Consider the following 14,484-nt stretch of genomic DNA (forward strand, 5'->3'; position numbering starts at 1 on the left):
TAACAGAGTGAAGCACATGGTGTTTACTGGTAATTAGACTCCACAATGATCAACCACCTCAGCGAAATGAAATGAGCACAACAATAAGCAAAGCTGATGAGTGAAAAGATTAAGCAATGCATTTCTAGCATTGATGATGCATGTAAGATAGGGCATCCGGGCATGAACTTGGGTGAACAAGCAAATAACGACAATTAAATCTTTCTACTCTGCAGTATGACCTTTGATGTCCTGAGTTCAGCTTTGAGTTTGGAAGACTGAAATGGGAGCATTTTTGTCCCACTGTGTCCAAACCTGGAGACGAGTCTGCTGTGTGTCTCACTTCTTGATATCCTCTTTCATGACCTGAGCTGCAAAGGACATAAAATGTTCTTGATTCCCAAAGAAAACAGATGTATTTTATGAATAATGCAGTACTTATTATTCATAAATAAAAATTAACATTGCTGATTTTTCCAAAGGGGATTATAAATGTGGAATATGGAGATGACTCCTTTCAAGCACAATGATTTATGAAAAACACTTCACTGAAATTAATTTCATGCTGTGCAAGCTGTATATTTCATGATAATCATAAATGTTAGATTTTCAGGTGTGTGTGAAACTACACACATAAAGGGTAAGTATTACTAAAGATAGGTTACACTTCTCCCATACTGTACTTCATTATGTAACAAATGTCTCTTGACCATAATACAGTATTAAACTACAAATATGTGAGCCTTGTTTATAATATACTTCAGATGCCATCATATCAGATAACTGATGTTTGTTAACTAAGAATCGTTTAATTGTCCAGAATTCACAGTTTATTTATCTGGTTTAATTTAGTAGACAATAAAGAAACCGCAGCAGTTTGAGACAAATTGCTGTTCACATCTTGGGCATTTTCAAAAACTACTGGTGAAGGAGAGAGACTGTATCATTGCACCAGCTATATAGTGGTGGTTGGCTTACCTTCACAACATTTCACATAGAACAAACCTGAATCTATTCACGAGCTGGCACGAGCCAATGAGGAAAAGTGAAGAAAAACAGAAAACAGCAAGAAGGAAGGATTACAGTGTGGCACACATCAAGAATTATGGATTTCTAGACAGAGATCCATACTGGGCCTTAGGAATGTAAACTAAGATACTTCTTAAGGTCCAGTTTTAAAATGTTAATAATCCCCAATGAAACAAGGACATTTGATACAAGACAGGATGTTCCATGTTTCTTTGGAATGTATTGATATAAATACACAAAGCCAGCTGCCTAATGAATTGTTTCCCACATAATTTAGAACAAGTTTTAGACTAAATTTCATCTTCCAAATATCAGTGAGGGAAACAGTTAGAATAAAGTCTTAATAGTTTACTCTTACATTAGGCATGGTGGGACCGCCTTGTAGGAAATACAAAACAACATGCAAATAGGTTGGGGTTCTGTTGGGGGGGGGGGGGTATTTGTATAGGAATGAAACTTTTTCCAGCATATCTCCATACTGAATCAGTTACATGAGGTGCAGTTCATATAAACAGCTGTCACTCATATGTGTTCATTGTCTTCATATATACCTGAATGCTATACAGTATGGTAAAATGGGAACAGATAGAGGTAGAAAACTAACCCTTGAGATATCAGTCTCAGATCTCTACAACATTGCCTATGATGTCTGTGTTTGCTGCCTGTGACAGTTCACATTCTGCTTGGATATGCTGTGGATCAAGCAGATAAGACAGCAATGTCTGTGTCAAAGTGAAGCAGGGTTAAGATACTTACGCCGAACCTCCAGCTTGCACTCCACCACGTCTTCTCCACTGGCATTAACTGCTTTACATGTGTACACACCTCCGTCAAATGGGCACGGCTTCCGAATCTCCAGGGTCAGGATTCCCTGCTTGCTGAACATGCGGTACTTGGCTTCGTTCGAGATGTCCATCTTGTTCTTGTACCATGTTATTTTGGGCTGAGTAAACACAAGTGGAGAGTATTAAAACTCCAGGAATCTGGTCATGTTCCAGAATAAACCCCTTTCAGGGTTTTCAGATTTAAGTATAGATTGTATTCTTTAGCCAGTAGCATTCCATAACAGGTGCTGCCTTCAGCACCTTTACTTCAGCATGCAGAACAGCTTGTGCATTCAAACTAGCTATAAGATGAGGTCATGGGCCAAAATAATGCCCTTTGACCTTTATGTCAAGGTGCAAACTTGTGAAACACACTCACCTTAGGTATGCCTCTTACAGAACAGCTCAATGTGGCATTATACCCTGCAATGACTGAGCGATTCACCAGGGGATGTGTGAACTTTGGTGCCTCTGAGAAGTCATGCTGTTTGTAGGAGGGTGGCTTATACTCCATACCTAAAGATTGAACATAATGTCGTAGTGCCTATAGTGGTTAAGATACTCGCCTAGTAAAAGCTGCAGCACCACTAGGTTGCCGCTGTTGGGCCCTTTAGCAAAGCCCTTAACACTCCCTTGCCCAAGTTGTATTCAGTAACTTTGGACAGACGTGTCAGCTAAATGCTATAAATATGATTATTTACTACGCTTTGTGGGTAAATGTCCATGTTATAAGAGAGATATATGTTTGGAGAGCTGTGCCAAGCACCTCTCACCTGTTTTCTGGATATAGGCACTGTTTTTAGAGGTGCAGGGCTCTGGGCTCAGGCCTACCACGTTCATAGAAAACACCCGGAACATGTACTCGTTCCCCATGATCAGGTCAGACACCACACAGTTAGTGCGACGATACTGCTCATAAACTGTGTACCATTCCTGTACAAACAAACATGTACATACACACATCCTCATCACACAGAGTGAGTACTTCTTCCAGAGACTCCAACACATTCGCAAACCATATATAATCAGCCGATCCTTTCAGAGAACATGCACATGACCGGTATACAATAGCAGAAATGTGCTCTACATCACAGGGTTTGGCATTGACAAAACCTGGAAAAAAATAAGGTTGTTATAAGTAACAATGCCCAGACCCAGTACAGGTGAGGTACTGAAGTCTTCCAACAGCATTTACATAGCATGCATGTAAAGCCAAAACTCTAAATACTATTTTAGTTGTTAATCTGTCATCATGTCATTTGTATAAACATATTCTACATTTTATAATGCCTTGAATATTTGATTTCACATTTCATAAATGTCTAGTTATACAGCTGTCATTGTCGGTGCCTGGTGCTGCAGTATCACGATACACTTTTATGATGCCTAATGGTATTAACACGACATTGCCCACAGTAGTGGAAGATAGGAATAAAATAGCAGCTTATGAACATGTTCCAAGACCAGGGGCCTAAAGAGCTTTTATATTTAGCAGAGGGGGCATCTCTGATTTCTAACTGAGATATTGTCCTGTGAAACGCGATGATCCTCAGCCTCCTCAGCCCATTGTCCTGGACACACAGCGAGGAATAAATTGCGCTTAATAATGATGAGTGGTGAAACACGTAATGGGATCCTTCTTTGTTAAGCCACCAAAGTTCGTGGCCCCATATAACAATTGGGAGATAAGCGCAATGTACTGCCAGCTCTTAAATCGGGCCAAGGCCACTGGAGAGGTGTGAAGCTCACAGATACAGTGCAGTGAGAGTAGGGGTCATTTTTGAGCTGTGGTCTCCAGATGCTGTGAATGTGTTACTTCTCTCACACACAGGCATCCAATGCATGCAGCCAGTGGTGTGTTATTCCACTGCCCAGCTCCCCTTTGTGGATAGTGTACATACATGCGCAATTATGCGACATGTCCAGGGAGCTTAGCTGGCTAAAGCCTTTAAAGCCAACTGCAAAGTCACTTTTAGCACTAATATCTAAGTCTGAAATGACCAATTAATCTGCATAATCTGGAGATTTATGTTGAAATCAGCAGGATGGCCAGGATCAGGATCTATCGTCTATGACCTCAAGCTTTACCTTGGCTGGGATGAAACAGATATTGTCAGAATTATTGTCACTGTTACTGTATCTTCTAGCCTGAATTAGTAGCCCCAGATTCTAGTCTTTAAAGAGTAAGATACTGCTCAGTGACCACTACCTAACTACTGATGCCACTGCACAACTTTGAATGCCTTCATGTAGCATTGCTACATAAACTAAAAACTAAAGTCGTGCAATTTTGCACTGACCATGGTCTTCTTGTCAGCCTTTTGGATGGTGTAGCCAGTTATGTCACAATTGCCATCGTCCTTGGGTGGTTTCCACTCCAATGCTACGTTAAAACCCCACACATCCATCAGCTTCAGGTTCTGAGGAGGCCCTGGCAGGTCTGGCAGAGAGAAAGGAGGGACCTGCACCACCATTCACTACACACTAATAACAATTGGAAGTTTTCCACTTTTTTATTAGACATTCAGAGCCACTGCATCAGATTTATGAGCAGCATGCGAATTTATGTATATATATATATATATTATTCAATCAATATGATTTGAAATTAAAAAACAAATAATGAAAACATCTTGTTTTCTAAATTTAATATACAGATACATTAGAGATTGTTATGAATTTACAAACAAATTCCTGCACTGGAGAATCTGGATTGTGAATATCATGTTTTGGAATATTTTCCAAGTGCAGTAATTATTTTGGGAGTTTATGTTTAGTTTTATTTGATTATACCAAGTGCTTAACATCAGCCAAATTGTATTATTTAAACTAACTGTTATTCAGTTTATCCAAACAAATATAAAGCCTGCAAAACAGTGATTTTTAAAATTAATTTTAACAATTACAGCTATGTGGTTCCAATGATGTCATCTTTTACAAGTAGGTCTATTAGCTAATTTTTTTCAACTTTCAAATCCTCATATTTTCTTAACTTTGTGTGCTGATGAAATTAGTTTATTAAGGGTTCCTTTTTAGATTTTCATTCTTTGTAATTCCCATTTTTGTGTTACAACCGAGAAATGGAAAATTAGATTATGATTTTAGTCCATGTTTTATATGAAACAACCCATGTCTATTTGGGGGGGAATACAATTGGATATGGACTGAACAGAACATTCACGTATTCATGAAACAATCTGTGTAGAAATAAAAATGAATGGGGGGAAAAAAAAAGATCCAATTTCAGAGGATATTGATTGAACAAAAGATACATGGATTTATGTGGAGAAAACCATTTGAAGGAAAAGTGTGCCATCTCTGAAGTGATTGGATATTAGAGCAGAGACTTACCCACAACCTGAATGGTCACACTGGCCTTATCCTCCACATTCTCAATCTGCACCTTGAGTTCATATACCCCCGAGTCACTGCGTTCTGTTTTTCTGATGAAGAAGATGCTGTCTGTGTCGCTGTTCCTCACGCTCACCTGCTTCGGGTCGAGAGGCTCGCCGTTTTTCATCCAGGTCACCATTGGTCTTGGCTTCCCCTGGAGAAGATGGTGGAAGTCCACGACTAATTAAACTGTTGTATAAATGTATAAAGACAATGTGATGTTTTTGTGAAGCTGTGGATTGTGTGTGTAACTTAACATTATCTAAATCTAAAAATCTGTGTTAAAATGATTCTATGATGAATGGACAGAGCTAGGAAACAGATGCCGTGCAGACTCAAGTCTAAGGCCTTCACTTAAAGAATCAAAGATTACAGTATGCATTCTGTCAAGTTCTGTCAAGCCTGCCAGTCTCCATCACAGGACTAGACCACTGACCAACAGGTATTGATCAGCTGCTGCTTTTTGGTTAATACCTTGAAACTGGTTTGAAACCATATAATAGCCACAAACCCATTAATCTTGTACCAACCCATTAACCTTAACCCTTAAACTTATATAGCCTATACATTTTCTGTGCCAAATAACACTCCCACATTCCACAGTGACAGTGATTCTACTGATAATAATTCTAAACTCAATGATGATGTGAATGTGAAAAGCAGTGTCCTACTGGTTAATTGTAAGTGTGTGTGAAATGACCCACTGTTTCTGAGCAACATAGTTCCCCATGGTACCTTTACAGCTGCTGTTTGGATCTGTGTCACTGACATTTATCTAGCTGCCATCCGTATACAGCCCGTCTCATCGAGTTTCAGCCGCACAGCACTGTGTAATTATAGTATTATGGAGACAAAGAACATGGGCCCATTCTGCCCTAAGTGACCCCCTCGTAAACACAGGACTGGAAGCCTGCATGGCGTATAGTTTCTGTCTGGCTAAATACACTGCAGTTGAAGGCCAAAGGCTGTGTAAAAAGGACAGCCAGGACACCAGCTATGGCCACAGCAACATGAGCTTTTGTATTGCACAATATTTAGGTTTGCTAAAAATGACACAGTTCTACATACAGAGGATGTGGTCATTGGAGTAGAACAACTGGGATGGCGGGTGCTCACCTGGAAAGGGATCACCACGTTAATGGTCTCCCCTACTTTCTTCATGAGTGTTTGGCGGAGATTGCGAGGGAGCCAGATTTTAGGACGCTCTGTTTGAATGCAAAGAGAAAGGTCAGAGCTGGGTAATGGAGTTTGCAAGAAGAAGAATCTCAGATACTACGATTTTGGAAGAATATATATAAGTTTTCATATGATGAATATGATGATTATGACAAACTGGTAGAGTTACTGAAAGGAGCAACTGTTTTAGCAGTTGTCATGAACATGTATAAAAGAAAGAACAAAGACTCAAAAGATAAGCCTGTCTGATCAAAGTCAGAAGCACTCAACTGGGAATTTTTTAATCTTTTTTTTTTTTATCATATAGTTGCACAACAGACTCGAGTTTCCAGTAGGGATCTCTGGTAGATAAGCAATTGACGTATTGCTTGAGTGGAAAATGTGTGTGTGTGTGTGTGTGTGTGTGTGTGTGTGTGTGTGTGTGTGTGTGTTCCTTAAAATAAACCCCATATTGCTTTTCCGTGCCTTCCCAAAGCAGCAGGCACGGGATTGGAGATGTTTGGAAACTAAATCCATGATGCCTATCTCACCTTCGCCACACCTGTGTTCACAGTGCTGTAAGAATTCTTGTAGTTATACACGATACAGCTTTAATCACAAATGAATGTTTGAACATTCACACATCACTTGAGCTAATTTGTCAGCTCTGCTTTTGTGGCCATTAATGTGCAGTACACCATCTTATTGGCAATTAATGTGTAATATATATCATCTATTCATGAGCTCTTCTCTACCATGACAGGTGTTACATTAGGTTTCAGTGTGCAGACAAAAGGGCCATGCTTGTAGTCGCAGGCCTCGTCAAAGGAACTGCCTCCAGACTTAGCCGTTGTAAGTGTTTCGTCCAGCATGTTCTATGTAGGGGGCACCAGTGAGGTGTTAACAGTCACCTCGAGTGTCAACATCACCACTGATGTAGGAGCAGCAAAACAACATAGCACTTGAGTGCAAATCAGAAGAAATGGCAGGAAGATGATATCAGAAAGCCACACTACAAAGCCTAATGATGCGGTTTACTCAAATGGTTTATGGAAAAAGATAGACAATGACTCGTGGCTTATTTCAACCCAGGGCTGCACAACTCATTGTTTACAAGCACCTGATTCAGGAAAAGTCATCAGGCAAAGGCAATAAATCTATAATCTACTTGTGGAAAAGTTGTTATATTGGATTAGTTTGTTATAGAAAACAGTTTGGCACTTCCTGTGCTTCCAGTCAGGGGGGTTAACTGCAGGATTTTTTCAGACCCTAAGGTCTTAGGCAGTGCATCTATGCTTTAACCAAAATCTGTATATCTATATTGTTACTGACAATGGTTTTCCAAAGCTAGTAGCTGGCACTGATTAGGAACAACAAGTTGATTGTAAATAGAATGATTAGATTAAAATACGAAAAGTCATTTGGAAAGTGCCCTATAATATTCAGTACTAACGGCCAGTTGAAACATGTCATAGCAGTTGTTTTCTATGTGCACTAGCTCTGTAATTAAGTTTTATTTTAGCAGATGCTTGGAAACTAGAGTACCATATTTAGATTTATTTCCAAAATGTCTATTTATTCTATATACTGTATGCATTATATCAGTAAAATCAAGAACTATAAAAAAAAAATAAAATCTTAGAAATATTTAGGATATAAAAATATTGTTTAATTTCCCATATATTAGGCAGTATGTTATGCAAAATGTACATTTTCAACAGATAAATCACTATATTTAAGGTTCTCTTAGTGAAAAAAAAATTATCTGGAATTAAGCCAGAACCCCTAAACAACATACCTGCATTTATAAATCAGGTCATTCAGCGATGTTTGGTGAACCTTATTTGTAAAATCAGGTCATGCCACATAGTCAAGCCAACTCTCAGTAAATGTCCCGCAGCTTCTGTACGGTGTGTGCTGAGTCAAAATAATTTATATAGCGCTTTTTACAACAGATGTGGTCACAAAGCAGCACATGCTGAACTTACGCATGATCTCGCGCACAGTGATGGCATGGGGCAGAGTGGCAGCGGGGCTGGGACCAGCCACGTTATACGCCCGCACACGAAACTGCATCTTCTCTCCTGTGGGCAGGTCACGTATGACTACAGAAGTTCTCTCTGTGAGGCCCTTGAATGCTGGGATCCATTCATCAGCTAGATTGGGGGGTTGGAGAGTGCCAGGGGTCCAAGTGAATAAATAGTATATAGGAATGAACAGACGAGGCACGTTAGTTCAATTGTACATACAGAATGCCAAATAAAAGCCTATAATACAGGATTGTGTGATAAAACGATTCTGTACTATATTAGAGTTCATTTAATTCTGAAGCTTTTAAGATATAAGCACTAGCTTATCAGGGACAAAAGTATTTTAGGTTGATATAATCATATAAAGGACATTCCTCAAAAGTGCCTTGACTCAAAAATTGATCATATAAAATATGTAATATATATATATATATATATATATATATATATATATATATATATATATAGAGAGAGAGAGAGAGAGAGAGAGAGATGAGAGAGAGAGAGAGAGAGAGAAATGAAATAAAAAAATATAGAAATAAAAATATCAAGTGATAAATAATATAAAATAGTAAAAAAAAGATGCTGAATTAATGCATTTTATCTTTTATTGAATTTACTAGTACAATTTTCCTGATTTGTACTTTTTTTTTTAAATTAAATTGTTTAAATAACATATGTTCTTCAAGCACCCTTAGAAATGTTTCCTACATTTTAGAGTGTCATAAATAATAAAGACATACTATTGATAGATCCTGTTTTTATTCATACCCCCAAAAGTCTCATTCCATGAATGTTCCCAGATAAACATACATACTTACAGCCTTCAATGCAGTACTCGACACCATAGCCCTCGATTGAAGCAGAGCCTACTCTCTCTGGAGTCCTCCATTTCAGTGAAACCGTGGTGTCACTGATGTCATCCACACACAAGCCAATGGGCTCACTGGAAGGGGCTGAGGAAAATGGACAGAAACATTTCATGTGAATTTGATGGAAATGCTGAAGACTGGGAGCATTTCATTAGGATAGTTCTGGTTGATCATAATTAATAAAGTTTTTCAGTTCATTTGCTATCACTTTAACCTCATTTTAAAAACACATTAGATATCTTACTCTAAATTTACCTTAACCTTAAAAAGACAGAATGATAGACATATATTGTACTAGTTAATGGAAACTCTAAGTAAATTACGAAAGCTATAGAAGACCAAAGATAGTGTGTCCTCATGATCAAATAACGAATACTGACTTCTGTTTTTTCATAATTTTTATAGTCTGTAGCCGAGTGTGTTTTTTCTAGTAAAAACATAATGAAAGGAACAGTACTGTGCATTTAAACTATATATGTCTTGTCACTTGTGATTTCCGGATTTACACCAATAGTTGGAGATCAGACTTGCTCACAGCAAGAACAATACTGAGGTGTATTTTTAGTGGGGAATCTGATTTCCACTGCACTTTTACTAAGCTACAATGCCCCAAAGCAAAGGTAGACACAGAAGGCTTTGGCGTATAGATTTATTAGGACTTGTCACCTGGGTCTTTTCTATCCTGCTCTTCCACCAGTCAGTGTGAGAACCAAGCTATGGGACCAATGGAAGCTATGGAAACTATGGGACCAATAAAATTGAGAGGTATTTCTAACCTTATCCTGCAGGCAAGCTGCCCATTACAGTTAAGCATTACTGTCATTGCTTGAATGTGCATGAGTTAAACTTGGGCAAGTGGCAGTAAGAACCCTGGAAGATATCGACCAGCACTGTCAATGCTGTGCCCAGGACAGAAATAGTTTGCAAATAGTCAGCAAACTGTCCTGACACTGTAAAAATGCTCATGACATGTTTGCTCCTGGTTAGATTCATTATTGTTTCCTTCAGAACTAACCAAAAAAACCTCCGAATAATTTTAGCATCTGTTTGTTTGGTAAGGTTGGCTCTGCTGTGAAACTACAGCATGAAAGCAGGTCATATTTCTTTCTCGTATCATTGATTATTTGATCGATAAAATTATTTTAACCTTTGACAGAACAATTCTCTGTGTGTTTGAGGCATGCAGTCTTAAAGACATACAATAGTGATGCCAAACAAAGACAATCCAAAATTAGGTCTTGCTCTTGTGCTGCCAGCTTTGTATTAAAATGTAACAGGTGAAACCATATTACTGGCACAGTGACATGCTATATACGTCATATTTCTGAGCGAACAATATTGTCTCAGCATTTGTAGGATATACATAATATTTAAAGACTGTTCTAATACAAGCAGAATATTCATTTCAAAGGCCAAAAACTGTCAATATGCAAACTGCAAACAGAAAGTCTATTCAGACCATACAGAAAGTTTCTCATAACTGAAGTTCTGCAGATATTTCATTTTATTGAATGCAGCGGCAATTTACGGAAACACAATGCATGCATTTACTAGCTTCCCTTAAGGGCCAAGGACAGTTAGAATTAGACGCCTACTACAAACGGGATCCGGCTCAGGCAGAGTGGCAGACTCTGAGGTGGCACCCTTGGTGGGCAGCATCCCCTCCTCTTCTGGACTTGTCCTCTCCATTGGCACTGCATCTCCATCCACAGAAGGTACCATCAGGGCAACGCTGTCCTCAGGTATAGGCTCTTCTGGAGGGGCTAGTGGTGGCCCTTCCACCCCAGGCTCTTTGGACTCTGCAGGGGTGTCAGCCACCACTTCTCCTGGTACCTCCTCCACTGGCTTCTTTTCCGCAGTTTTGGGGAGCATTGGTTTGGTCATCCTATCGGTGACTCAGTACAGGCTGGTTTGGTGTTCCTGTGATTGTTCCTGAGTGTTATTGGATCACTACTAAGCTCGTGTTCCTCTTGTGCCGGGCCTGTCCCTACCACCTGCTGTGGTCCTCTTCTGTCCTGTCTTCTGTGGGCTTTAACAGAGGTTCACCACAGCAGCACTACAGCTGCCGGCATGTCCTGCCCCCTCCTCTCTGGAAGCCAGAGGACTTTGTGCACAATGCACTTCATGGCATGTTAACGTGCCATTATTTATAGAAGAGGATGCCAAAGATAGTTTTCTAATCTATTGTATTGTAGTGGACAAGAGGTACTACTGATAGCTCAGGTTTTCAAACCATTTGTACGAGATTAAGTGGAGGAAGACACAAATATTACATACATAGACAAGTGTAGAAACAAGGTCCCTGAATTGTTTTAGGAGCTTTGGCTGAGGTCAACCATGAACTAGTATCCTAAAAATCCTTTCCAACATATTATTTTAGTCCATAGTCATTTCAAACTTCTATTGGCCCCTCCCACAATAGACAACAGGCCCACCAGAGCAACGGTGTGGTGACGCGTGGCTGAGTGGCCCCAGGTGGCCAGAACAGAGCAGCATCCCCTACTTGGCAAGCAAATGGAGGCACAGACGCTTTGAGAGCAGCAGGGTTGCCACAACCTCATGCGCCAAGCACCTAATCTCTGACCCTCTCCCACTGATTTTTAAAATAAACTGAGGAAACTTTGGCTTTCTGCAAAGGCAGTGATACTGAATCACCTTTTTGACTTTTTTTTCCCAGTGATTTAAGAACTGTAGCGATAAATAGTCAAATACACTCTCTCTTTTAGGGTTTGTTCTCTGGGATTACTCACGGGGCGTATTTGACCCTGAGCAAAGTTACTCCGCCTGCTCACTTTGTTCTTTTTTTCCACATATTTAAAAGTCTTGGAGGTAAGAGTCAAACTCAGTTCTTATTGAGAAATAAGTGTCTAAGAACCCTACATGTTTTCAGAAACACAGGTCAAGTGTAATTCAAAGTGATACACTCACCGACAGGCACAAATGGCTGAGAGGCAGGACTGGGACGTGACATTCCAATGGAGTTCACAGCGTAGACCCGCATCTCGTAGGTCATACCCTCAATCATCCTCTTAGCCTCATATGTGGTGTCCTTATAGGGGTCAAAGTTCAGCCGCATCCACCTATAGCTCTTTGTTTTCTTCCGCTCGAGAACATAGCCTTAGAGGACAGGCAATACATGAGGTTTGGCTACTGATTATTATCTTGAATTGCTTGAAAAAGTGCCCTTGAGGAGCAGAATTGGGCTTTAAAGTATGTGACATATATGCTTTACATTTGAATACTACTTACCCAAAACTGGCTGGCCCCCATCAAATAGTGGAGGGTCCCACTGGACAATACAGGAATCCTCTCCAACGCTGAGGATTCTGGGAGCCTGAGGTGGGTCTGGCACATCTGGAGAAAGAATAAAAAAGAACTCAGTTAACGAAAGCACAAGCTAGTCAAAAGCAAAGAGCACTGCAGGAAAAATATCACTGAAAAGAGAAACAATGGGTAATACAGGTAACATCTTTATGGTATTATTGCACTGCATTGTATTGTTGCACACATGTAGTGTGTTGTCTGTTGCACTTGTTTTGTGTTGCACCATGGTCCTGGAAGAACATTGTTTCATTTTTGCTGTGTACTTGTATATATCTTAAATGACATTAAAGCCTTTTTGAACCATTGAATCTTTGATCTGAATTTCCTTCTCACAAACTTGAATCCCTCCTAAATCTTCTCTTTAGAAACTCTGCATCTACTTCTGGTACACTGGGTTCCCCGATTAGAGCCCACCAGTACTCTGTGGAAGAAACAATGTCTGCAGATATTCTCTGATTTAAATCCTCTAGTGGAAGTAATTCAAAGTGACCGGTATAATCTTGAAGATGCTTCATTACTCATATGAGGGACTTCAGTAACTGGGTTCAACTTGAATTCCCCAGCACTTACCTAAGATGAAAGAGTAAGTCCAAGTCTATTAAATATATTCCTGAGCAATGTATGAAAGTTAGTAAACGCAAGTTAATATAAGCAATGTAGCTCCAATTTATTACCACCTTCAGCACTTACATGTCTTTATTGAAATTCTACAGTAAGCTAAGTAATACAAATGTATCAGAGCCAGTATTAAAATATACTTAAATTAGGTTTAGGTTTAATAAATTAACATATAGGCAGATATTTATGCATTTTATATATTTATGCTTTTAAATACTTTTAAGCAAACAAATGTAAGCAACATATCGTGAAGATAATGAAAAACATTTATTCTGTAAGGTGTGTAAACAAAAGTTGAGTGGAACTATTTATGCTTATTGATTACGTGATGCTAGAACATCCCTACTGTGGATCATCAAACCTTTCAAAAAAGTCTGCCATAAGTTAAAGGCAAATGACTAAATATCTATGCAATTTTTTATATATTAAAGATGTAACATTTTATGGGGTTTGGTATGATGATTATCTTACCGACAACTTTCACATTGATGTCAGCGGTGTCCTCCCCTGCTGGATTCCGCACAATAACAGAGTACACGCCCTCATCCTGGCGTTCTGCCCCCTCTATAGTGAAGATGCAGTGCCCTTTCGTGCTTTCCACGTGGACATGCCCACCTGCATCTGATAAGACCTGTTCAACCAATCACAGCACAAAATTTAACAATCAGATATTTTGCCTTTTTCATCCATATAAAAATAGACTAGTCACAAGAATGTATATTCAGGAGCGAATATCAAATCCAAACCAAGCAAGTGACAAGAAAGGTCAACATCCAAACTTGCAAAAAGATGCAAAAACCAGACTGGGTGCGATGCACGGATCACTCTAACCAAAAGGCACAGCATACCCAGTTCTTTCCTTTCTTACTTACTGTGAATAGTGTTGTGAAAAGTGTTGCCATTTTTGTTCAAAGTATGTTCCCACAAACTGAGATGAAGCATGCTCTCACCTGGTACATGCAATAAACTCCAGAACAGTGTATATTGCATGTGACTCTCTTAAAGGTACACTGGGTTGTTTCAGAGCACCAAAGTGATGAACCTGAGCCTTTAATGGAACATGTTTAAATGCACTAACGGCGATCTAAACATGGCCACCTTAAAACCACATAATCAAGACAGTATTGGGTATGGGTTAGTATTAGAGTACTAGGCCTTACTTCAGAAACCAAACTAAGGTCATGGGATATCATAAGAACTAACTGCAAAAGTAAGCTTGTGTAAAGAAATAATTTTAAAGGAGAAACAAAATAATGCCGC

The 14,484-nt window shown here is 39.3% G+C and overlaps 1 protein-coding gene across 1 annotated transcript in view; it reads right to left on the reverse strand.

The window, feature by feature from the left end:
• Nucleotides 1-14,484, reverse strand: part of mybpc3 (myosin binding protein C3) — a 33,968-nt gene continuing 19,484 nt past the window's right edge. Inside the window, 12 exon segments of the mRNA XM_035521007.1 lie at nt 1-350; nt 1,765-1,951; nt 2,212-2,348; nt 2,606-2,765; nt 4,133-4,272; nt 5,184-5,379; nt 6,342-6,430; nt 8,369-8,536; nt 9,232-9,366; nt 12,211-12,399; nt 12,532-12,636; nt 13,696-13,855. Of these exon segments, the coding sequence (XP_035376900.1) occupies nt 319-350; nt 1,765-1,951; nt 2,212-2,348; nt 2,606-2,765; nt 4,133-4,272; nt 5,184-5,379; nt 6,342-6,430; nt 8,369-8,536; nt 9,232-9,366; nt 12,211-12,399; nt 12,532-12,636; nt 13,696-13,855 (1,698 nt within the window). The 3' untranslated portion in view covers nt 1-318.

The sequence above is a fragment of the Electrophorus electricus genome, chromosome 21, assembly GCF_013358815.1.
Source record: "Electrophorus electricus isolate fEleEle1 chromosome 21, fEleEle1.pri, whole genome shotgun sequence".
Taxonomy (NCBI): Eukaryota; Metazoa; Chordata; class Actinopteri; order Gymnotiformes; family Gymnotidae; genus Electrophorus; species Electrophorus electricus.